We start from the raw sequence: 23,382 nt of genomic DNA, 5'->3' as shown, positions 1-23,382 counted from the left end.
TCCTGCTGTGTAATTATAGTATAAACGAGGGTCCTCATAATCATCACCAGCCTCTTCATCTGAACAGCATGTTTGAAGTACTAAAACAGGTGTGCATGTGTATGAGTGTTGTGAACTGCTTGTGTTGTTCGGTTTTTATTGAGACTTTTGGCAAATCATAAACAGAGTTACTTCATCTACAATAAATGGGCTATCTTTATACATACACACACACACACGCACACACATCTGGCGTCTGGACTCGTTGTTACATTATTCACAAACCTTTTACTATGATTTATTCACAGTGTGACTGGAGCTCACACACTCAGCCCAGCTGTGTGTGTGTGTGTGTGTGTGTGTGTGTGTGTGTGTGTGTGCGTCTGTACGAGAGAGAGAGAGAGAGAGAGAGAGAGAGAGAGAGAGGAAAAGTGGAAGACAAGGTGCGTGAGGCAAAAGCAGGAAACAGCAATGAAGAGTGAGAGACAGAAATACAGAGAAAGAAGGAGAAACAGACATGAATCATAGAGATAGAAATTCAAACAAAAGAGAGAGAGAAATGTAGTTTTAGAAACATTTTGGGAGTTAGATGAGATTGACAACATTCTCATATCTATCGATTAAGTATGAATGATAGCTTAGCATAAAGACTGGAAACAGGGAAACATTTTAGCTCTGTCCAAAGGTGATAATATCCACCTACAAGCACCTCTAAACAGTTGCCTGGGAGGAGGGAAATTAATCTGAAAACCTGGAAGAACTGTTGGCAGTAATAATTTGTAGTTAAGGAGTTAAAACAAGCAAAAGTAAAAAAGCTGCTTGATTTGTGGTGAATTAAGGTGTGTGTGTGTGTGTGTGTGTGTGTGTGTGTGTGTGTGTGCGTTTACCTTGGAGATGTCCTGACCGTCGATGCGGATGCAGCCACTCTGAGGGTCGTAGAATCTGAACAACAGACGCAGGATGGAGCTTTTACCTGATCCAGATGGACCAACCTGTGCTCACACACACACACACACACACATGCACACGCACGCACACAAAGGTAAAACTGTCAGGAAAAACACACAATATACCTGATTTCTATCAGTGCCACAGTTACATCCTCAGTGACAAGCTTGAACACTGGCTCTGATTGGTTGACAGACGCTACTCAACTCTACTTTCATTTTGTGTTCTCAACACAAAATCAACAACAAAAATCTCTTTCCAGAAACAGTGACTTCCACTGTCTCACTAAACACCCTGTCAACAGTTTGAATGGGGACTTTTTCTTTGGTAGAAAGTAGTTCCAACGAATAAATCTCAGAGACAGATATCTCCAAACTTGAGCAAATAAAACCAAAACGATCTACATGACTGGATACCACTAGACATTAGACTTTACAGACAATAGAAACATAGATGTTGTAAACAGGTGGAAACTTACCAGAGCAACTGTCTGCCCCGCCTCCACCTTAAAGCTCACATCTCTGAGAACCTCAGCGCTACACACACACACACACACACACACACACACACACATGCACACACATATCAGATAACAGTAAGGCTCAACAGGATCCATTAACTCTGGTTGTAATGTCTGAAATTAGTTCACTTCATAGACGTACAGTATGAAATAGTTATTTTGTCCTCATCCAATGCATTGGTAATACTATAAAATAATTGCCAAGGAGCCAGCCAAGTATTCCAGTTAATTTAACGTGGCTGGAGGACACTTATCAATATGTCTTCACATATTATTTTTTATGTGAGGTCCATAGAATAAGTCTTAGTTTCTTGACCTTTCCTGTAACATTTTTATTTCACTTTATTGTTTTTATGTGGATTTGTTTGTGTGCTTGAATTGAATTGAATCAAAAAACAGAAAAGTGGGTTTCAGCTGTAAACAGATTTGTTGTTGGCTACACACCCCGACACGTAGCTGAAAGAGACTCTGTCAAATTCCACCTGACCTGCTGTGAGCTGCAAGTCCTGCGCATCCTCAACGTCCTCCACCTGGGGGGGGGGGGGGGGGTTTTAAGAAGTGATTTAAAAGATGTACCTGATTCTGCAAGCCTTGACATTATTCTAAGCACTTTTGGATCCTTTCGTCCCGGTTGAGCTTGACTTTGGACGCAGCAAAAGAGCTCAGAATGATGGAAAGTTTGGATTTGGTCAAGAATAATCTGTCATGCTCAACAGAAAAAACATTCTTTGTAAGTAGTAGTAGTAAAAAATACAAAAAATATCTTCATTAAATTGAAAAGTGGAGAGGACATTACAAGAAGAAGAGGCAGTTGGAAGGCATGACAGGAGAGGAGGAAGAAGAAAACATAGTGAGAAGGAAGAGAGAGAATATTGAGACAGTTTTTTCAAAGAATAAATATTTTTCTTTGTCTTCTGCCCCTTCATCCTCTTCTTCTTCCTCCCATCATTTCTCCATTTTTCACCCTCTCTGCGTTCCCTCCTCTATTCTGAAACGGCAATCCAAACATTTTCAAAACAGAAAAGCTTGTTTGCAGTTTGACAATTTATCACCATCAGTTCTTACAAACCCTCTCTATTTCCTGACCTTCCTCCTCCTCCTCCTTCTTGCTGACTCCCCTCGCCTGCAGCTTCCCAAGCCTAAGAAAAGGGCCGCTGTATTTTTAAGGTGCTCTAATGCTTTTGTCTACATTCATGTGCCTGTTTACCATATCAAGGGCCTGTGAATGTAGGAGCCTTTAGTGAGGCAGCCGGAGGACGCCTTTTCCCACCGAAGCACACACACGCACAAAGACAGACGTACACACACAGACATACACGCAGACTCTGTGTTTTAGTATGTGTATGCGCACAAAGACACACAAACACACAAAGTCACACACAAACACTTGTTGACCTCCTAATCCGCTGACCTCTGACTGCGTGAGTTTCTGTTTTCAAGCAGGACTGAAGCAGACTGATCACAAATCAACACCATCAAACAATTTTTGTTTTATTTATACATATGTAATTATTATATTTTGATTGACATTTTTATTCACCAAAGGCCTCTTTATATAATTTATTTCTAAGTATTGAAATATGTAATTATTTTCTTATTTTGTATCATATTTAATAAAAGAGAAGACATTGATTGTATTATAGCTAAATACTATTATCTAAATAATGCTTTAATCATAGTAATATTTTACTTTCCAATAATATAACAAATTGATTGAAAAATAATAAACATATCAAACATTTGATTACATTAGCTGCATTATCTTCAACTCAGCTTCATTCTCAACTTCATTATTATTATCTCAAAGGGAATTTAGTTTGAAGTCAGGCAAATGTTAAATACATTCAATGTTGGGGGCCACTTAAGAGATAAAAAGTCGAAGGTTGAGAACTCTTTTGACATTTTCTCATATCACAACATTATCAGCCTGTTTTGAGTGTGATTATCAGTTTCTAAGGAGGCTTTTCAAACACAACAACTGGATTCTGTCATCCTGCTGAAGTGTCCTTGACACTGAATCCAGGTCCTGACCTGATGTGAAGGAGGGAGGCAGTTTTGGCAAAAGAGAGCTCACTGCTTCCTTCACATCTGTTGTATTTGTTGACAAGGTGTAGAAAATATTTTGTTTACTAAATCTGCCTGGATTGTGATTAAATCAGCGACCATAAAGTTTTTTTTTTACTATTCAGCATCCAAATAATTATTATCATAATGTGGCATTTAAGCATATAAACATCAAAGTAAAGTACATCAGTTGTTGAGTTCATTAACACTGATAGCAGAATGATGTTAGCACTAACTTGGTCCAATATGAATTACATTACAATCATGCACCTGATATGATTCATGACTCACCTCTTTCTGCACTGTCAACAGAGCCAGCATGTTCTCCATGTCAACAAATGAACTCTGAATCAGCCTGCAGAGATACATGACCTATAGTTATTTGTATTATTAGTAGCCGTAACAGCGGTAGCTACGGTAGTGTGAAAATACAATCACCAGCATTTAATATGCACTGTTGCTACTGTAAAACACCCCTCAAACACACATCCTGTACTTTATATTAATCTCACCTGTAGTAGGTACCAAACCAGTTGAGAGGAGTGTACAGCTGGATGATGTAGGTTCCAAACAGAACATAATCTCCAACCTGAGGGGAAAGGAAACACATACAGCTCCTAAACATTAAACACCACCACAGAACATTACTAATCCTATAATCATCAATAAGTAAAGCAGCAACTAGACAGCCATTAAAAATGAAGAATGAGTCAAGTCTCATGTCCATTTTATGTGCATCATTATCAGTGGGGTCAGGTATTAAAACAAGGTCATATCCTAATCACCAAGGATGCTTACTGGTCATTAAGATTGAGTCTGAGCCATGAGATCATGTCTGATTCACTGAATTAATTCACAATACACCAAAGTCCTGTCTAACTAATTAACATGTCTCATGTCTGAGTCATCATCATTAAGTCTGAGTCTCTAAAACCATATTTGAGTTACTGAGACCTATTTCCATTCTGTCAATTCTGCTTCCTCACGTCCTCTCCGGCCCGTGACCTCTGTTGATAGAGTTCCCTCATCATATAAGATGTTCCAATCCCTTAAATGCATTTTGGAAAAGAAGAGAGAGGAAGAGCGAGGAACCACAGGTGTTTCCTATGTGGTCGTTTTTTATCAGACAGCAACACCCCTTTGATCAGATTGTCTTTATTGATCCATCACCTGATCCGATGGAGCTGCCGGGCTGCTGGGAAAACAACTTAAAGAGGACCTATTATGCTCATTTCAGCTCTAAATTTTTATTTTTGAACTCCACTAGAGTAGCTCTGCATGATTCAAAGTTCAAAAAACTCCTTCTTTATCTTATACTGGCCCTTTATGTAGCCCCTCAACATACACCATTTGTCTTACACTCCGTTTTAGCTCCTGTCTCTTTAAGGCCCTCCTCCCGATGGGCCCACTCTATTCTGATTGGCCAGCTTTACGTATCAGAGTTGTGTAACTTTACCGTCATTGCAAACCAAACATGTCCTGCTTTACTGCTTCAAATAAAGCTTTTAATTGACTAACTAATGGAAGACTTTTATTGTGAAGAATTTACAGGAAGTAAAAGCGTGTCCCTCACTGACTTAGCAGAGCTTCGTTAGCAGCGCTAAAAACCAGTCGAAACAACAGCATATGGAGTTATTTGGAGCTATTTGTTCAGCGGATCAGTTGGAAATGATGCAGGGAGGAAGAGTACAAGCAGAAACAGTCACAGTGAGATGTTTTATTAAGAGCTGCAGACAACCAGCACACCTCCAATAGGTAAACTACTTATTTTACTTTGCTGTGCTGTGTAATGGCGTCGTGGCTTGGCGTAACTACTCCCAGAGTGGAACAGCGAATTTGCGCACTGTGCACGTAGCAGATGTCCATATAAAGAAATCCGTCACGAGCTGACATCAGCTTGGGCCAAAAGTAGAAAAAACCATTGGAAACGGAGTGTTCAGAGCAGTCTGAAGCCAGGGCTTTCTGCTTACAGGGATTACTGCTACATATGTTTACCTCATTATTTGACCCATAAGCCACTTTTAACATGAATATCCGACATTGTGACATTATATATATATGTCTGAAAATAAGGAAAAGCATAATACGTCCCCTTTAACTGTAATAATAATAAAATTGCATGATTTGCAATACTGTAGATTAAGAAAACTACCTTTGGAAACAGGAAAGACAGACAGCACCAAGGTGGCTCTAATGTTATTCATTTTTATATCTTAAATAGAAAAATATGACATATGTGTAGAATCTGAATAATGAAAGCATTCACTTTCTTCATGACTCATAAGGCTTTTCTCTTCTTCTTTTCTTATTTTTAATTCCAAGATTATCTTAATAAGTTCAGGGAAAATATACAGCTACAGTCCTACAAAGCTGTGTTTATTATTACTAATCCTTCATCCTCTTGTCTCTCCTTTGCATCTTTCTCTCCCATCCCCTCTGAGAGGAGCCAAAGCGTGAGGAAGAAAGGTGAGTGAGGGTAGCGAGGAGCAATATTAGCCAAACGGAAAGTACCCGAAGTTACCGAAGTCATGTCCTTATCACTAACATATTGTTTGATTCACGGAGATCAACTCCAAGTTTCATATCCAGATCTCGTCATGTCCAGGTCACCACGGTCAAGTCCATGTTTCTTAGTCATGTCTGAGTCACTGAGGTCATGGCATCAAAGAAGTCTCTTGGTCTCGTTCACTCTTCACTGATACCTGGAATTGTCCCTTGGAGACCAGGTAGGCGCAGAGCAGAGATCCAGCCAGCAGTCCTGATCCTATGATGATGTTCTGTGTTTGGTTCAGCAGAGCGAGGGACGCTGAGCTCTTCCATTCACAGTACTACACAACCAGCATACAATTTATTGAGCTTAATTTAAAATAAGGAACATTGAAAACAATCATTGCAAGATTTGAAAACTGATCAGTATTCTTTGAACTAATACGAGACACACTGCTTTATATTCACATGTGAAATAAGCAGCAACTAAACTGTCTGTCTGCTATTAGCTGCCAGGTGATGTCACTCATACAGTAACCTGATAGAAACAAAAGCTTACTTGATATTTCAGAATGGCCTCCTCAAAGCAGCGGACTTCATAATCCTCAGCGTTGTAATATTTTACCTGCAAAAAATATAAAATTAAAATTAAACAAACCCAGAGTGTGAAGACTGGAAAACAAAGGAATATCTGTCAGTCAGTCTTGTGTGTGTGATATGTGTGATGGTGTTATCTACCGTCTCAAAATTGAGCAGCGAGTCTACGGCTCTGGACTTTGCGTTGTTGTCCTGATTGTTCATCTCTCTCCTGTATTTCGTCCTCCACTCTGTGATCAGGACGGTACATGCTGCAGACAGAGTTAATATCAGTTTGAAACTGCATTTAACAAAGATTGTTACAAAAACAAGAGGCTGGATCTTGGATCTGGGTTTAAAAAGTATGAGCACAAAATCTATACATCCATCATACATTCACATTTATTAAGAGCTTATATTTTTGGAAGTGTTTAAACTTGACCAAACTGGATTGAATCAAGATTTCATGATGCTCAGAATTTTGCTGAAATTAGATATATGAGTCCTGATGACCAGAAAGCAATGGGAAAAAAATTGTGAAGGAAAGCATACACTTACACTCAAACAGCACGCACACACTGACTCACTGAGGTAAAGCACCATGCAGGCAAGAACGATGAGTCCAAACCAGATACTGAAGTAGGAGACAAAGTAAATGATGGCGATGATGATGTCGCAGATGGTGGGGAGGATGCTGAACAGGATGTAGCTAAAGACAAATACAAACACGGGTTATTACTTGCCCCCTACATGTGTTCTGAGTCGCATGCCTGTCATGTTTTGGTAAATGAAACCGGGTTAAGTGAGTTGAGGATTAGTGTCTCCACTTTTCAGCCTCCTCCTGTCCTACCTCAGCAGGTTATTGATAGATGAGGTGCCTCGGTCGACGCTCCTCAGAACATCCCCAGTGTGTCTCTCCAGGTGCCAGCGCAGAGATAATCCATGGAGGTGGGAAAACAAACGCACCTCAAGTGTGGAGGGAGAGGGGCAGAGAGGGGCTTCTGGTTACCAAATTAGACTACACACAGCCTACAACACATTACACACTTGGACCATGTCCAATGTAAGCCTGATGAATTTGAAATCTGTATTAATGAGTCTTAAAGGAGTAGTTCAACACTCTCATGTTTTTACAAGCTGCGTGCAGAGAAAGCAGCAATGGTAGAAAGACTGATGGAGCTTTAAATAAGGCGCCCTGTATGAAATTTGCCAATTGAATTTATTGACGGTAATCAGCTGAGCCATCGACTGACGTGGGCCGGCTTTAAGATCAGCTGCTGTCAGCTGATGTAGCTGGGTTTGTGAGCTGAGCTTCACTTTGTGGCCTGCCTGAACTAACTCTATGCTCAATGTCTTCAAATCTTCAAATCAAAAAATTATTAACTTCATATTTCTAGAGAGAAGTTGACGCTTTTTGAATGGGAGTCTATAGGAGCCAGGGATTCTCTGGAGCCAGCATCTAGTGGCCGTCAGTGGCATTGCACTTTAAGGTGCTTCCACGTTGGCTTCATCCCCAAGCCGTGGTAGTTGCTGCTTGGTCAGTGTGAGTAAAATAAGGAGTTTTTAACTGAAAATAGATATTCCAATAGAGCCCCAGATTAAAAATATAGACCCAGAAATAAACATGATATGCCCCCTTTAAGTACAAGCGAGCTAACACTATGGAAATTTCTGAAATTAAAGTCAGCAGGAAGGAAAGACAAGGAAACATACAGAAGAAGAAGAGTCTGAGTGGTACCTGAACACCTCTGCTGGTGAACTGCTGAACTTTGATCCACAGAAACTGACGAAGATTACTGATGAAACCGGAGGTACCTACAAGGAGCAAAGAGAGGAAGAGGAGGGTGAGTGATGGAAGGAGGGAGGAAAACGCAATAGATAAAGGAAGGAAGAAATCAAAGACGCATTTTATTATTTACATACATTCCTGTACTGTAAATATAGAAACACCTCATGCGTACCTGCCCCTCCTCCTTGTAGGAACTTGAGCAGTGTGTAGATGCAGACAGTGATGATCAGTGAAGTCCAGCTGCTTCCTGCAGACAATTCATTCACTGCGCACACACACACACATATGCACATATAGGTGTTACAAAGTACAACACAAAGGTTAAATCCTCCACATTTTCTTATTACTGAGGCCTGTGATCTAGATAAACATCCTCCCAGTGAAAACCAACTAAACACACACATACACACACAGTCATGAACACATTCACACACTCCCCTCTCTGCCACACAGACACATTCTCATTCACATTCATTACCATTTTGTACAAGTGCTGGGAATCAGGATGAAATGAATAAACAGACAGAGATGAGGGGAGAAGGAGGAGGAGAGGAAGAAAAACCAAAGATCCACACAGAAAGAGAGGCACAGTAAAAAAAAAAGAAAAGAGAAAGATAAAAAGATTGATAGAAAGAAATAAAGAGATGTGTGTATTTTACATTCTTAAACTATCTAGTGTGTGTTTTCTGCGGGGGGCATTTTCAACTCTGGCATCGGGTCCCAGAGTCGGAGGGGGTCGGACTTAGAGACAAAACGTCCGTTGTACCGGTGTGTTAACTCCACGAAAAAGGCCGCTAATGCCGGCTAAGCATGACTGGCAGGAGGGGTGACCTCCCAGAAAACCCTCTGCACACACACACACACACCAATAACAAACCCCCCTCTGAAACCCCCTCCACCCCTTCCTCATCACACAAAGCAGCGCTCGGCCTCATTCTTGCTGCGCTGGCTTATACTTTCATGTTGCTCCAAAAGCCAAATGGCCAGTTTTCCAAAAGGAGAAGTAACTGAAGACAAACTGGATGCTGACTTCCTCTGAAGTGGAGGCTTCTGGGTTGTTGCCTTGTGGTGGATGCAGCCCTGCGTACAAAACAGCGTACAAAAGACCCTGGCAAATGATGACACCCCCTCGTTGTGTGCCAAATTGCATCCTTCATATGTGAAAGTGAAGCTTGATTCTACCTTCAAACCCATACGTTTTCATTCAGTAGCTGATCTGGTTTATAAGAAATGACAAAACCAGCCCACACAATTGTTTACAGTTTATGGTGATGTATGTTACTGGATTCAGTAACTACCTCAGAACCTACATGAAATGAACATTTTTAAACCTGTGAATGAACTGTTATTGTGTTTTATGGACCTAGCTACAGTAATGTGTGTATATGCAGAAAATAAGCCACTATCAGAAAACATCAGATTTTGATGTCAGTCCCTCATAATGAAATTCACTCGCAGTTGGTTTTCGGTTGAATATTCAGTTGCCAGTAGCAACCGCTATGTTCTAAATGCCCTTAATGGAACATTTATCTGCAGGTACTCAGACTGTTGTAGGTCTTTTGTGACCGTTGTAATTTGAGACATTAAATTTGATTTTCTGTGATAAGTTTAGTATTAACCAAGCTAGCCATTAACCTACATTAGCTGAGGCTAATGTGTTGCTAATACAATATTCTAGGGTAACTGTTACTTAGGCTTAAGGTAATTTCAGTGAGCAGCTACCAGGGCTAAAGTTACATTCAAACCTGACCTGTACGCTTCAGGTTGATGCTATCGTAGCCATATATAACAAGCTTAGCTAACTAATATTATAAACTGCTTTTGGTCCAGATAATCCAAATTTGTATTCTGATGTTAAACTATCATCTACTCAGACACTGGCTTGGCTTTTCTTGCTGCTGACACTGATCTTGTCATGGTTACATTCAAAACAATGGTGGTGGCAGCAGCAACTGCTCACTGTCTTAATATTTTTTTATAAACCAACAGAAAATATCAGATTTGTATGTCAGCACCCAGGAATCAAAGTAATCAGCAGTTAGTTTCAGTATAACATTATGTTGCTAGCAGTTGCAGTCTGTTCTTGTCAGACCATTCATCTGTAGGTATCTCCTTTCTTAGATATTTTTCTACACAACTGTTAGTTAACTGTTGGGCTAACTGTTCTGTATTTCACTCTATTCATTTTAATCTTGTGGACTCTTATGTTTATTAGATGAATTACTCTGTTGTACTTGGGACTTCATGTTGTTCACAGGTGATACTTTGTGTCTTCCTTGTATTAGGGGTGATAGGCCTTTTTCACAGCAGACATTTTGACTTTCACAGTAGAAAAAGCACATGTTACTATAATAACATTAACAAGTTCTATTCAAGAGTCCCAGTAAACCATGACAGTGTGACAGTGTTACAGCATGCACGATACCAGGACCCTGAAACCGAAGAAGCTAAATGGATCATTACCTTTTATTTTGGACATCTGTGCTTTTCCTACAGTGACATGTCAAAATGTCCTTAGTGAAAGAAGCCTGTAACTAAGTGGAGTGGAACACATTTGTGAATGAATGTTACTGTACTAATTATTTTTACATACCTTTGGTCTGATGCTTGTTTATGGTATCTCATTGTTTTCTGATTTGTAATTACTATGACTGAATATGTTAGGTTTCATCCAATACAGTTTTCACAGTGTCACTATTGCTTCCAGTAAAAAAATTAAAACTCTAGACATGTGTCTTCTACCTGAAACATGTGTGTAGCTTGCTGTGTACCTGCACCACAGTGAGGGTAGATGACAAAAAGAGAGAGATCCTTTTTGGCTTTTCACTAACATTCATGAGTTACACAGGGAGAAATCTACCAAAGAAACATATGATTAATTTTTACACCCAGGGTTAGGGTTAGGTTCCATATGTGTTTAGTTTGTGTAATGTATGTCACATACAGAAAGTGTTTCACTCATTTTCTACAAATAATTGTGAGCTTTCCCCTTGGTGACAATAAATGTGTAATGTAAGAGAATTTGCATTGACTACCACTGTGGTCAGGCACCTACTTCTAAAACAGTGCAAACTGTCATTGATCTTAACAACCCTGAGGACTGTGAACACACTAAGAAGACACTAGATATGAGGAAGAAAAACATAATCAATCAAAGACATAGAAACAAAGTAGACCACCATACTAAAAAAATGTGAGCACACTGCCATCTAGAGTTTAAACAGCAAAATGCAGTTAATGGGTCTGACAAAGCAACTGAATTGGCTCTGTTGGTTGTTTCCAGACAGCATAAAAGTAATATTTGAGTACAAAAATGTATGAGTACAGTAGAATTTACACAATTTAACACATTCATGTCAACAAAGAAAGCTCAGATTATCTTGTTCATTTATAGAGGCTTCGTGGTTTTCAGTGCTTACCGATGTTCTTGGAGTAAACAGGTACCAACACGTTAACCAGCCGCTCTGCTGCCAGCAGGCCCACACACAGCAGCACCAGTCCCTGTAAGGCAGAGGATCCTTTGGGCCAGACGTATGGCTGCAGTAGTCTCACCTTCCTCCCAAATCCTTTCCAGACAGTCGGCAAGGAAGAAGAGGAGGGGGGAGATGAAGGCTGCTGGATCTGAGGATGAACAGAGTGCAGTGATGCTCGATGTCCTCCACAAAATCTGATCCCACTGATCAGATTCAACAAAACTTGAATGAGGGATGCTGGACAGCGATGTGTGGTCACATTATGGGATTTTATTATGAATATTATCTTGTGTATTATTTTATGTGTATTTGAGATAAAGGCCCTGATTCTGTTGTGGAAATCTGCATTTGGAGTTTATTTTTACAGCACTGAAGCTAATTTTTGCCTCGCTTTATTTGAACAATTCGACTATGTTAGCTGTTTGCTGACATTAGCGATGAAGCACCAGTGAGTTCTCATCATATACCCTAACGCTAGCATCTAGCTTAATTAGCACAGTGCATTTACAGTCTATGGTTAACTGTGATGATGCTAATGCTAATGCTGGTGCTAATTTTCACTATCGAAAAACAGGCTTAAATCCATTAAAACAAAATGTACCTACTGGAAAAAAATGAACATCCAACTCCTTGGAGGGTCTTTTAGTACAAGCAAACGCTGTACAGGACTTTTTTAAGTCAACCAATATGCTACAATTAACTTTCATGAACTGAAAACACACTGAAATAGCGACGGCTACAACTACACCCGCACCTACACTCTGTGAATCTCAGGTTATGCCATGGTCATGTTACCTAACCAAAGTTGTCACCGTCGTAGCACCTGTCACTCAAAGCGGCCATGCCAGTAATTATGCATAATTTTAAGTCTTAGTAAAATTGAAACGGGTGAGTTATATGAAAATTCATCCCTCATACAGTTGTCATGAATGGGTACCAGGTTCTGTACCAGGCTGTCAACTTGTTTATTTCTGCTGTAAAGTTGGGCATTTTAACATGGGGGTCTATGGGGCCAAAAACTGCAGTTCCTTGAATGGCCACTTGAGGCTGGCTCCAAAAGCGAGTCAATCCCCATAGACCCCCATGTTAAAATGTCCAACTTTACAGCAGATATAAACATGTTTACAGCCTGGTACAAAAAACAGTTTAGGTCTCTGTAGCTAATTTCCCCTTTCATGACAACTGTACGGGGGTGAATTTTTTTATAACTCACCTGTTTAAATTTTATATAGCCGTAAAGTTATGCATAATGAAGGAAATGGCTGCTTTGAGTGACAGGTCCGCCAGCCGCTAGGTGGCTTGTTTCAGCCATTCGGCCCGCCTCTTTGCCCATTTTTGATTGGCTGGGAGTTAGGCAGAGTCACGCACTGCCAAGATGGCGACGGCCGGAGAGGCTCTCTTTGAGCTTCAAAACCGCTCTTCAGAAACCAACGGGTGACGTCACGGTAATTACGTCCATATTTTTATACAGGCTATGGTTCTCATCCATCCAAGCTGTAATAGGCTCAATACTGCCCCTTGTGGCCAGAGAACAGAAAACACTCATTGCATTTACAGTGCTCATTGCAGCCATAAGGGGCAGTAATGAGTCCTTTCCACACTCAACAACAGATTTCGGCTAGCCACACAAAGGTGAGAGTTAAGCTTTATCGAAAGTGTTTTTTTTAACACTGTGTTTATTCAATTAAAGGATAAGCACTAACTGGTTCAGCAAATGCACTACCCCCGATGAAGAGCTGCTGGCAACTTTACTACGGGAAGCATCCAGGTCTGTTTCACTTCAGGACTAACTCTCGGTAGGTACATAGACAGAACTAACTTAATCTCCTCGCTCTGAGTTTGACATTCTCTTGTCAAGTTTGTTAAATCAACTAAGGCAGTCAGTGCTCAAAAGTGCTGTTGACTCTTAACTAGAGCTGCAACGAATAGTCAATTAATCGATTGACAGGAAATTGCCAAATATCTTGAGAATCAATTAATCATTTTGAGTCTTTTTTCTTTTTTGTCCAAAAATGTCCAAATTATCTGGTCCCAGTTTCTTACATATGAATATTTTCATTTGTAGTATAGCTATGATAGTAAACTGAATATATTTTTGTTTTGGACTATTGGACTGGACAAAACAAGACATTTTATGTTGCATCTCGGGCTTTTGGAAACGGTGATCAACATTTTTTTTAATTGATTTTTAATTGATAATGAAAAGAAACATTAGTTGTAGTCCTAGTCTTAACGCTATCAAACTGTGTGAACATGAACGTTCTCTCATATTTTAACCCAGTGAAAGACAAGTTCCATTTTTTGTGTTTAAACTTAGAAAGTTCAGCTTGGAAAAAAATGAATCTAAGCAGCTGTTGTGTGTCTGAAATATAAAATAAACTTACAGTAAAATCTGTATAGAAATTCCATAAATCAACAACTTACCTCAACATTTATGCATCCTGCTTTCCCCTCTCCTCTTCTTCTCTTTACATCTTCATCCGCCATCTGATTCTCCTCCAGTTTATTTTGCTGTAAAACTCATTTCTTCAGCAGTAGCAGAGCAACTAAAAACCACACACACACACAAACTGTGAACTTTGTCGCCGGTTGCAGGATTACAGTCAATATTTCATCTACCGAAGCTGTGTTATTGCCTGAGAGTTTATTTAACCTGCTGTGATGTTTTTTCTTTAAAGCAGTCAGGGCGAGTTCAGTCACACACACACACACAGACACACATATTTCTGGTTGGCTCAGCTTTGAGTTTAAAGTAGCTGTGGTCAGCAATTGGCTTTGACCTGCTGAGAGCGAGAGAGTGTGTGTGTGTTTGTGTGCGCGTGTCTGTGTCTGTGTGTGAAAGAGATTTTACATGTGTTAACCTTGTTTATACGAGGATTTGTATGTGAGCTCTGTTGTTAGTGAGTGTGTTTGTGTGTGTGTGTGTTTGTGACAGGATTATTATGATAAAATAAAACTGATGAACGCAAGGTGTTTGAACTGTTGTCATCTGAAATATAACTATGGGATTGAAAAACAGAACTAAAACTTGAATACAAAATGTGAAATACTGTATTTCTAGTAGCTATAGAGTAAAATGTATTGCTAACATTTTATGGCTGTTTATAGTGTTTAACTTGAATTAAATGATTTGAAGAGAGAAAAGAGATGAATGAAACCATTTCTGGTGGAGAATTTTCTGAAAAAGACAGAGTGAAGTTGTTATTGTTCCTTCACTTTTAATTAAGCCAACAAAAAAACAAACGCAGATGACTCATCGTTTAAAGCAAAGATATCACACATTATGAATTAGAAATCATACATTTTTTAGATGTCGCAGCTGTAAATGTAACAGTTGACATTTACATTATAGTCCATGGTCTACCCTGTAATGAATTCAGTTCATTGTACTGCGTTGTTCCAAGTTAATGAGATTAGCGCTTTTAATCTCATGTTCAAACGGAACAAAATCAGTCAATCATATCTTTTTTTGATCAGTAGTTAAAGGGGACATGTTATGCACATTTCCATTTCCATTCCATGTATATTTTTATTCTGAGACTAATGGAATATCTTTGCATGGTTTACAGTTCAAAAAAACTCTTTATTTATCTTATACTGGCTCTTTACACAGCCCCTCAATTCAGCTTCTGGAAGCTGCCCCTCAGCAGACTTTTGTTTGTGGACATGCATTCTGCCAACAGAGCATTGAGAGCAGGATTAAACCCTGGCTTTTGACTTGCAGGCAGCATTTTTACATATGCTCACCTCAAGTTTTGGAACTTTGACCATGTTTAACACAGACATCCAGCATCTATATTTAACAGTATAAAAGTAAAAGAAAATCACAAAAAGCATGTTACGTGCCTTTAAGGACTGTTGAACACATGACTGTCTGCTGATCCTTTTAGCTTCTTTTCTCTCTTTCTTGCTGTTATAACTGTAACCAGTGGCACACCTGAAAGAAAACACACTCATTTCTTTCCAGTTTTACACAAGTGTTGACTCTAGCTTCTTAAAACCATTTTTGAGCTGAGACCTAATTCCAGCTTTAAAATGTTCAGGACATGTGAATGTATTTAAGTTTTCTATAATCTCAATGTATTCTGTAGGCTTACTAACAGTTAATAACACCAATAATTTCTATGTGTTTTCTCACTGTCTAAAACTGTTTAATCAATCAATAATTTATCCGTAAATATACAGAATCGTAACCCTGCTTTCACCCAGTGTTATCTCTTATCAGTGAGCCTCAGTCTTATGACATTCAGCCAAATAATCTCAGATGTGTCTAAAACATGTGGGTGGTAACATACTGTAGAAGTATTGTGCTTAAAATCCTTCACACAGTGATTTCAGAGAGAAGACAGAAAGAGGGAGAAATATAAACAAGCAGGTTCTTTATTAGTAAAGAGTAACAAACCAGCAGGTTTTATGGATTAAGAAGAGGCAGCCTATACACAAGTGTGCTGCTTCACACAGCAACAGGAAGCCATCAGCATAATGTTTCTCTATGGACGAAGCTCAGCATGAACACCATCAGGATACAGCACGGACGAGCATTCAACTGGGTGAAGCCACCACGGCGCTATGTGGCTCATTAAGCCATGACAGATGCATTGTGGGATTGGGACAGAACTGACACTGGCACAGTCGGATGAAGAGAAGAAGAGAAGTTTCTGCAATTTCAACCCAGTCTCTTCAATCTGTGTACAAATAACACGACTTCACACTTTCAAATAACGTGCAGTGCATACGCCAAAGTCCAATTTTGCATGCAGATGACACACCAATCTGCGTGTCATGTCTATGCATTTTAAGCTTAACGCCATTGGTTGAGTTTAGGCACAAAAACCACTTGGTTAGGGTTAGGGAAAGATCATGGTTTGGGTCAAAATACTAAAATGTGGTAAAAATGTCACAACGTGGGTGACAGTAAAAATGCCCGCTTTAACAGCAGTAAAATGCCTGACATGATGGTAAAAATGTCTGCTAAGAATGTGCCGACATAACACAAAAAACATCCGGTTAGTGGTCTCGAACAACGCTCTCCTGCTGCTGCTTGTGCAGCTTTTTGCCAATCACATCCACCCAACCCACCTCCTCCAAATAAGCCAAAATCACTTCATAAGGTAAAACAAAGTGACATTATATTGACGTCATCTGAAATGCGTCACTTCCACAGTCACTCGAAATGACACGCGAAAAGCTTAAAATGCGTAGTGATAACGCGCAAAATGACAAGAAATTGTCGTGTTGTTCATACGCCATTTGTAAGATCAGGCTGGCAGTTTCAATGCTGCACATGTCTTTTCGTCACTGACAACTCTGTGATTGATTATGTACGGCAACATGAACAACCTTGTGGCTTTAAGAGTTGTATGCATTTATGAATGACAACCTGCAGTTGTCAATGTATCTTGGGTGGGTTTTTACATTTGCATTTTCGAAGTAATAAAACCTAGAGTATTTGGATATTATCTACATGCTCAAAAAGCAGCTGAGAGTGGGGCCTTAGTTCAGCCTGACATCCTTAGAAAATGTCTAGAAAGTGACTGAGAGGCATTTTAATGATCTTTCTCTAGACTAGACTTGGGACTTGAGACGTTTTAACATCTGAATATCTCTTTAGTCTTACATCTCAAGACAAAGAGTGAGTGAATGTCTTACTGACATCACTAAAGTTACCTGTAGAACTTCCTAAAGGAGAAGTAGAGTCAATATTAACATTAAGTGTAGGTTACAGGTATACATCTGAATAGGAGAAATGTTGGCCAATCTAATTGTAATCCAAATACCTGATGGCAAAGATTTAAAAATTACGATGCTGTAGATTTTCTAAGGCCAATTGGATCACTGGTTGATTGGACTGGACATGAGGATATAATCTGAGTCCTGTTTGTTCATTTGCCTCACTTTCAGTACCTGATTGATTGGAGCGTTCCTCGTCACAAATGAGATTTCGTGCAATTTAGACGACCAAAACATCTCTCTTCCTTGGAGAGTTAAAACCGAGGCTCAGCCTCTGTGCAGGTCAAACCAGGGTTGAGGAGCAACTGGAGCAAACTGGCAGGTGAAGCTGTACTGGCTTTAGAGAGAACTGGTACTTTACATACACTACTACGGTATTATCATCATTTAATGTTTCCATTGTCAGTTTACGGGCTGTGAGGGGCACAGAGGGAAACATTTGGACAACGATCATCAAATAAAAAAAAGTATAAAAAAAAAATCTCAATCCAGAAGTTGCACTCCAGTGTAACAGGAAACTATTAACAGCTTTAATGACACAGAAAGACAGACCTCAATGAATACATTAAATATTCTGGTGAATTGCAGAAGATTGTGTTTTTAAGGCTGGGTTATACCTTACACCTCATGAAGACCCTGAGTGCTAGGCTGAAATACTATAACGCAGAGCACAGACTCAACTATTTCAGTTAAAATGTAAACTAAGCTTAAATGAAGGACTCAGGCTCCTTAAGAGATAAAGTACTCATGCCATATGGGGACCAAAGCTGTGAAATCTTACTTGAAATGTTAGTGACAGTTGACGAGCTTCCTTACATTCCTCTTTATTGTTGTTATCATCATTATCATCATAAAAATTTTATTGATAGCATTTTTTTTTATTTTTAGTTTAGTAGTTGTAGTTTTTCTGTGGCAGCCATATTGGCTCCACAGTTCTGCATGATCATGGTCGCCGTAGTAACTGGCCAATTTTAAGTCACTGGGCTGCCCTTCAAAAGACACAGCTTGGAATTTCCCAGCTGATAAATGCATTTCAGTGCAATGTATGGAGGCCAAAAGTGTTTAATATTAAATTAATTAATAAGGCATAATGTAATAATTAATCATATGAATAAATACAGACAAAATATGTAATATAACCATTCAAATGTGAAATAATCCAATACATTTTTTTAAAATGCAGCTCAATATTATGAATTGTGATTTCATTTTTTACTGCAGGTCATTTATTTATTTGATTTCAGCAGGGTTTGTTCACACCTGACTTTTTCACAATACCACTTTTCATTTCTAACAAACTTTGTCTGTAAATCAAGTCAAACAGAGACAGCTCCATGATTGGCTGTCTGCTCATTTAGACCAAAATACTTCATAATACTGAGCTGAGTTTTTGTGCTGATTTCACAAATTCATGGTTATATTACATAATTTGTCTGTATTTATTTATATGATTATTTATTTCATAATATCTGATTTATTCAATTAAAGGGGATATATCATGGCTTTTGTCATTTTTATAATGTTATGATGTAGTTCCACAACTTGTGAAGTGAAATCCTACTACTACTGTTTGTTTACAAAGCCTCTGGAACTGCCAGAACTCTACCAAGGAGGAGCTTCCAGGATGGCCAACAGACAGACAATATTCAGAACAGAGTGGGCTCATCAGGAGGGGGGCCTTAAAGAGACAGGAGCTAAAACAGCCTATTTCAGAGAGAAGCTGAACTTGGGGGCTGCATGAAGGGCCAATATAAGATAAATAAGGACTTTTTTGACTTGTAAATTATGCAGATATTCCAGTAGAGCCCCAGACCAGAGATATGGAACTAGAAATGTGCATGGTGTGTCCCCTCTAATATTGAACATTTTGGGCATCCATAGAAAAGGCCAAGATGAAATACAAATACTGACAGTATGTTGTGCTGCAACAAATGCTCATGTTCATTATGATACTGAATTAATTGTTTATAGATCATATTTTAACTAACAGCTTGATTGTTTTTAGCACCAATGTTGTCAACAACTTTTAGTAACATCATCTAGTTTGATGATACATAATGTCAGTAGGTTGAAGTGCTATTCATATTTATTTTTAACAGTTTAGCGCAAAGCTGCTCTTTGTATTTTAAGGATCAAAACCATGTTAAAAGCAAAGCTGTGTGATATATGTACAGAGTATGCTGCTAAGTTCATTGGATAACTGTATTTAGGAAGCCTCAGTTTCCTGTTTCTTACCTAAAACTACAAACTGAAGGGTGAATGATATTTTCCCTTTAGGAGTTTGAAATTTCAAACATCTCAAATGTCTTTAGACAGCTGTAGTTTAGTCTAATCACAGCCAGCTTTGTTAGTTTAGAAGATGAGGCAGACACATTATGTCTGATACGTCTTGACCAAATTTCTCTGTGGTTAGCACTAATCCAAAGTCCCTGATGAGAGGATAAAAGTAGCACTCAGTGGTACCTGACGTCATTACAGTTGCACCAAAAATTCTATTACACTTGTAGTTTTGCATGGATGTTTTACTTGACAGCAAAGGTGAACGTTTATTCAAATCGAGGGTCTAAGGACAGGGGATGTTGTATTGCTGTACAGACTGTAAAGCCCCCTGAGGCAAATTTGTGATTTGTGATATTGGGCAATACAAATAAAATTGACTTGACTTGACTTGACTTGATGTTGCGTCGACAGTAGGGGTGCTTACATTTGCTCCATTCTGCATCCCAGGCTGCATGGAAGTAAATGCTTACCATTAACACTAAATGCTTACTGGAAGGGATGCAAAATGGCCAGAGGGAGCGTCGTGAAAGCGAAAGCATTTGGTGAAAAGCAGAGGACAGCACTTGTGACGGCAGAACACATTCGACAAGAAATTACATTCATCAGTAGAAACACTAAGCCGGGCAGGAAACTGACTCCTCTGTCTGCCAGCCGCTAAACCCAAGACCAACTAAGCAGCCACATGAGCTATTTTACACGCCAAATGAATGCAAGCCAAACACTACGGCTGGTTACTTGCCACAGGGGCTGGTAGACAAATGCACTAACGGAAACATTTCAGTGTGGAGTTCATTTCCTACCTTAACACCAAATGTCACAGGTTGTTGTTCTAGAAACAGACAGATTTCTAACCTGATTTCTAAACCATCCCTGGTGATTTTACATGCAGGTTTTCCCTGATTATTCTACTTTTTTTTGTAAACTAGCTAAGCAATATTTTTTGGACAAAGTATTTGTAAACATTGATACAAACAAACAATAAGTTGTGTCCTTCAGAAAGGATTTCAGTCTCCATGGTGCCTTTTCTGTGTTGACGAATCCTGCATAAGGTCCAGCAGTCCTTTGTTTGCTCCAGAGGGTTACTCTGTGACTTTTTCACCCTCACAGTAGTGATGCCACCGGCTCCACCTGTCCAGCTAACTGTTCATGACAGTTCAGTCCAACACAGTTCAGTTCAGATCAGTCGAGAGATGTAAACACTGTGCTGCTCACGTCTGTCCATCTTCATGAGCTACCAGGAGTTCACCACAACACTATTCAGACAGTAACAGTTCAGAATCTCAGTTTCTGAACTGTTACTGTTCAGTTCAGCTTCTGTGAAAACAGTTTAGTTCATTTTGGGTTAGTCATTTAAGTCAACGCCATGTAGCTCCTCCTAGCTCATCATTCATTCTCAGCCTAAGTCCTAAAATAAATTAACATTCAATAAATTAAAAACAAGGTTCAGTGCTGCTGCATCTGGTCCACTATGTGTTCTTCACTGATGGTTTAAAGTCAAAGGTGGAAACTTTCTATGTTGGTGGTGTTTGAAAACTTATTGACATTATGTGAAATAACCCATTTATCCTCTGTGGTGACATAAGCGGCCTGTTATGCTCCATAAACAATCATTTCTAGTTCAGTTAATTTGGACACACATGGAGAAATGATAGTATATCAGTTAGGATTTGTTTTGCTTCCCCTCCTCAACAAATTACTGCATGGTCAACATCATGATAAGCAGAATATCCTTGTTATCAAGTGAATATACGACTTTTTCATGAATGATGTTATATAGAACATTCTCGGTGGCTCTATTTAAATCCTCTATCACACTGTTCTTCTACATTACTATTCCTAATGAAAGGCCTCCTGTGTCACTGAAGCTACAGTACAGTGAGTGGCAGGCAGTCTAGTAGCACACAGTGACAGTCCCAGGTTGAAGACATATCTCATTAAGCACCCCAGGATGAGAACATTAACTAAACTAAGCTTAAGAAGGTGCACTTTCTCTAAATATCCATCTGACACTGATCACACTCCACTAGAGCTCCTCACAATATTGATTCAGATGAAATCAGATGACTGCACACATTATTAGCACATTTTTCACAGTGTATTACCATTTTTGCTACTGACCCACCCTATGATATCACTCACTGGTCAGGCAAAATGTCACTGTTTGGCAAAACAAAAGCAATTTTGCATTATTCTGTTTCTGGATAATTGAGCACCTTTGAATATGTTGAGTTATGTTAGCCGAACACACTGGCTGAGCATAGGTGGCTATCTGTTGGGGATTTATTCTGCTGGCCAGTTGGCTACTGAGGCCACCTAAAGGCCAATCCAAGAACTGCTCAAGTGTCCTCAGGTGAACATGAAACAGCCTTCAGCACAAGAGACTAGCTAAAATTAGATCAATGCTGGGATTAACATAACAGGCAGTCACCTCCTATATATCATCTGTCACTGTAAAAATAAACATTACAAATATACACAGATGTGTCGCAATCAGGCCTGCTCACAGTGTGTTTTCTACATGATCTTTTTTTTTTTTTTTTTTTACTTGGAGCTCATTTCTTTGGGTTCTCCTTTAGGCAATTTACGGGAACAAAGACCAGATGAAATGTTAGTCGACAATTAAATATTGTACAGCTATGAATTTCAGATATTTCTGCTTATGGGTTTGGACTAGAGGTGACAGAAAGGCCGAGTGGTTCAATCTCTCACCGCAGCCAGGATTCAGGTGCTGAATCCTTTGTCCCACTCATACATTAATAAATAAGATAATGAAATGCTTAAAATACATAATGTTATAGTGGGTGCCATGTGGTCACAGTTGGATTGTTGTTGAGTGCTCAAACACTCAGTGTTTCTCTCCGTCACAGTGTGTTTCCCATACTGCTGCTCACCAGCCCCTTGATATTGGTGATAGGCCGAACATCGTGCAGCTGTCTTCTTCGGTCAATGAACGTGGCCAACCGAGTCGTGTCCAGAGGCGTCTTGGAGTACTCCCCGCCATGAGCGCCCCCGCGACCCACCCATGGGTGCTGCAGACAGGACGTAGCACTTGGCCTCTTCCTGGGATCCTGCTGGAGCACCGAAGACACAAAATCCCTCGCTGCCTGGCTCACATCGCGGAAGTATTCATCCGGGAAGCAGAAGTCCAGGCGGCAGATGTTGACGCAGGTTTCCTCTGGTGATTCATCCAGAAACGGGGAAACGCCACTGAGCATGACATAAGCAAGCACGCCGACACTCCACATGTCTGTCGCGACAGAGACTGGCGTGCCACGGATGAGCTCGGGAGCAGCAAACTCTGGGTTTCCAAGCAACAGGTGGACATAGCGGCGATGTGCAGACAGCTGGACGGCATCACCAAGGTCGATGAGCTTAATGCACGGGGTCGGAGAGTGGAGGTCCACCATGATGTTCTCAGGCTGGACGAGAAAGAGACATTCAGAGACAGATGGAGGCCAATAATTCTCTGTTACTAATGTAAAAAAGAACAAATGTGTATAAACAATAAATAACATTTTTTATTTACACACCACAGA

General features: G+C 39.7%; 2 protein-coding genes and 1 long non-coding RNA gene across 8 annotated transcripts in view; 1 reads left to right on the top strand and 2 right to left on the bottom strand.

Moving 5' to 3' along the window:
* abcb6b (ATP-binding cassette, sub-family B (MDR/TAP), member 6b) overlaps positions 1-14,769 on the bottom strand; it is a 31,450-nt gene extending 16,681 nt beyond the window's left edge. For 2 of the 6 annotated variants that reach the window (XM_044365191.1, XM_044365193.1), the window contains exons 1-14: positions 12,442-12,789; positions 11,783-11,984; positions 8,536-8,628; positions 8,313-8,389; positions 7,425-7,540; positions 7,162-7,283; positions 6,737-6,846; positions 6,558-6,623; positions 6,214-6,339; positions 4,024-4,100; positions 3,803-3,866; positions 1,892-1,977; positions 1,406-1,463; positions 867-971 (exon numbers count right to left, since the gene is read on the bottom strand). In XM_044365191.1, the coding sequence (XP_044221126.1) occupies positions 867-971; positions 1,406-1,463; positions 1,892-1,977; positions 3,803-3,866; positions 4,024-4,100; positions 6,214-6,339; positions 6,558-6,623; positions 6,737-6,846; positions 7,162-7,283; positions 7,425-7,540; positions 8,313-8,389; positions 8,536-8,628; positions 11,783-11,984; positions 12,442-12,543 (1,404 nt within the window). In that variant the 5' untranslated portion in view covers positions 12,544-12,789. Of the gene's footprint in view, positions 1-866; positions 972-1,405; positions 1,464-1,891; positions 1,978-3,802; positions 3,867-4,023; positions 4,101-6,213; positions 6,340-6,557; positions 6,624-6,736; positions 6,847-7,132; positions 7,284-7,424; positions 7,541-8,312; positions 8,390-8,535; positions 8,629-11,782; positions 11,985-12,441; positions 12,790-14,260 lie in introns of those variants that run through there. The other 4 variants (XM_044365189.1, XM_044365190.1, XM_044365188.1 and 1 more) reach the window with 4 other exon arrangements.
* On the top strand, positions 13,246-22,789 carry LOC122991823. The gene is made up of 3 exons (XR_006405915.1): positions 13,246-13,281; positions 13,527-13,632; positions 22,714-22,789. It is a non-coding gene; the product is annotated as an uncharacterized LOC122991823 (long non-coding RNA).
* Positions 22,364-23,382, bottom strand: part of kalrna (kalirin RhoGEF kinase a) — a 153,237-nt gene continuing 152,218 nt past the window's right edge. The window contains exon 68 of the mRNA XM_044365187.1: positions 22,364-23,265. Within this exon, the coding sequence (XP_044221122.1) occupies positions 22,708-23,265 (558 nt within the window). The 3' untranslated portion in view covers positions 22,364-22,707. The remainder of the gene's footprint in view (positions 23,266-23,382) is intronic.

This window comes from Thunnus albacares, chromosome 11, assembly GCF_914725855.1.
Source record: "Thunnus albacares chromosome 11, fThuAlb1.1, whole genome shotgun sequence".
NCBI classification, from domain to species: domain Eukaryota; kingdom Metazoa; phylum Chordata; class Actinopteri; order Scombriformes; family Scombridae; genus Thunnus; species Thunnus albacares.
The sequence above is the reverse complement of the archived record's forward strand: the minus strand, read 5'-3'. Positions and strand labels throughout refer to the sequence as shown.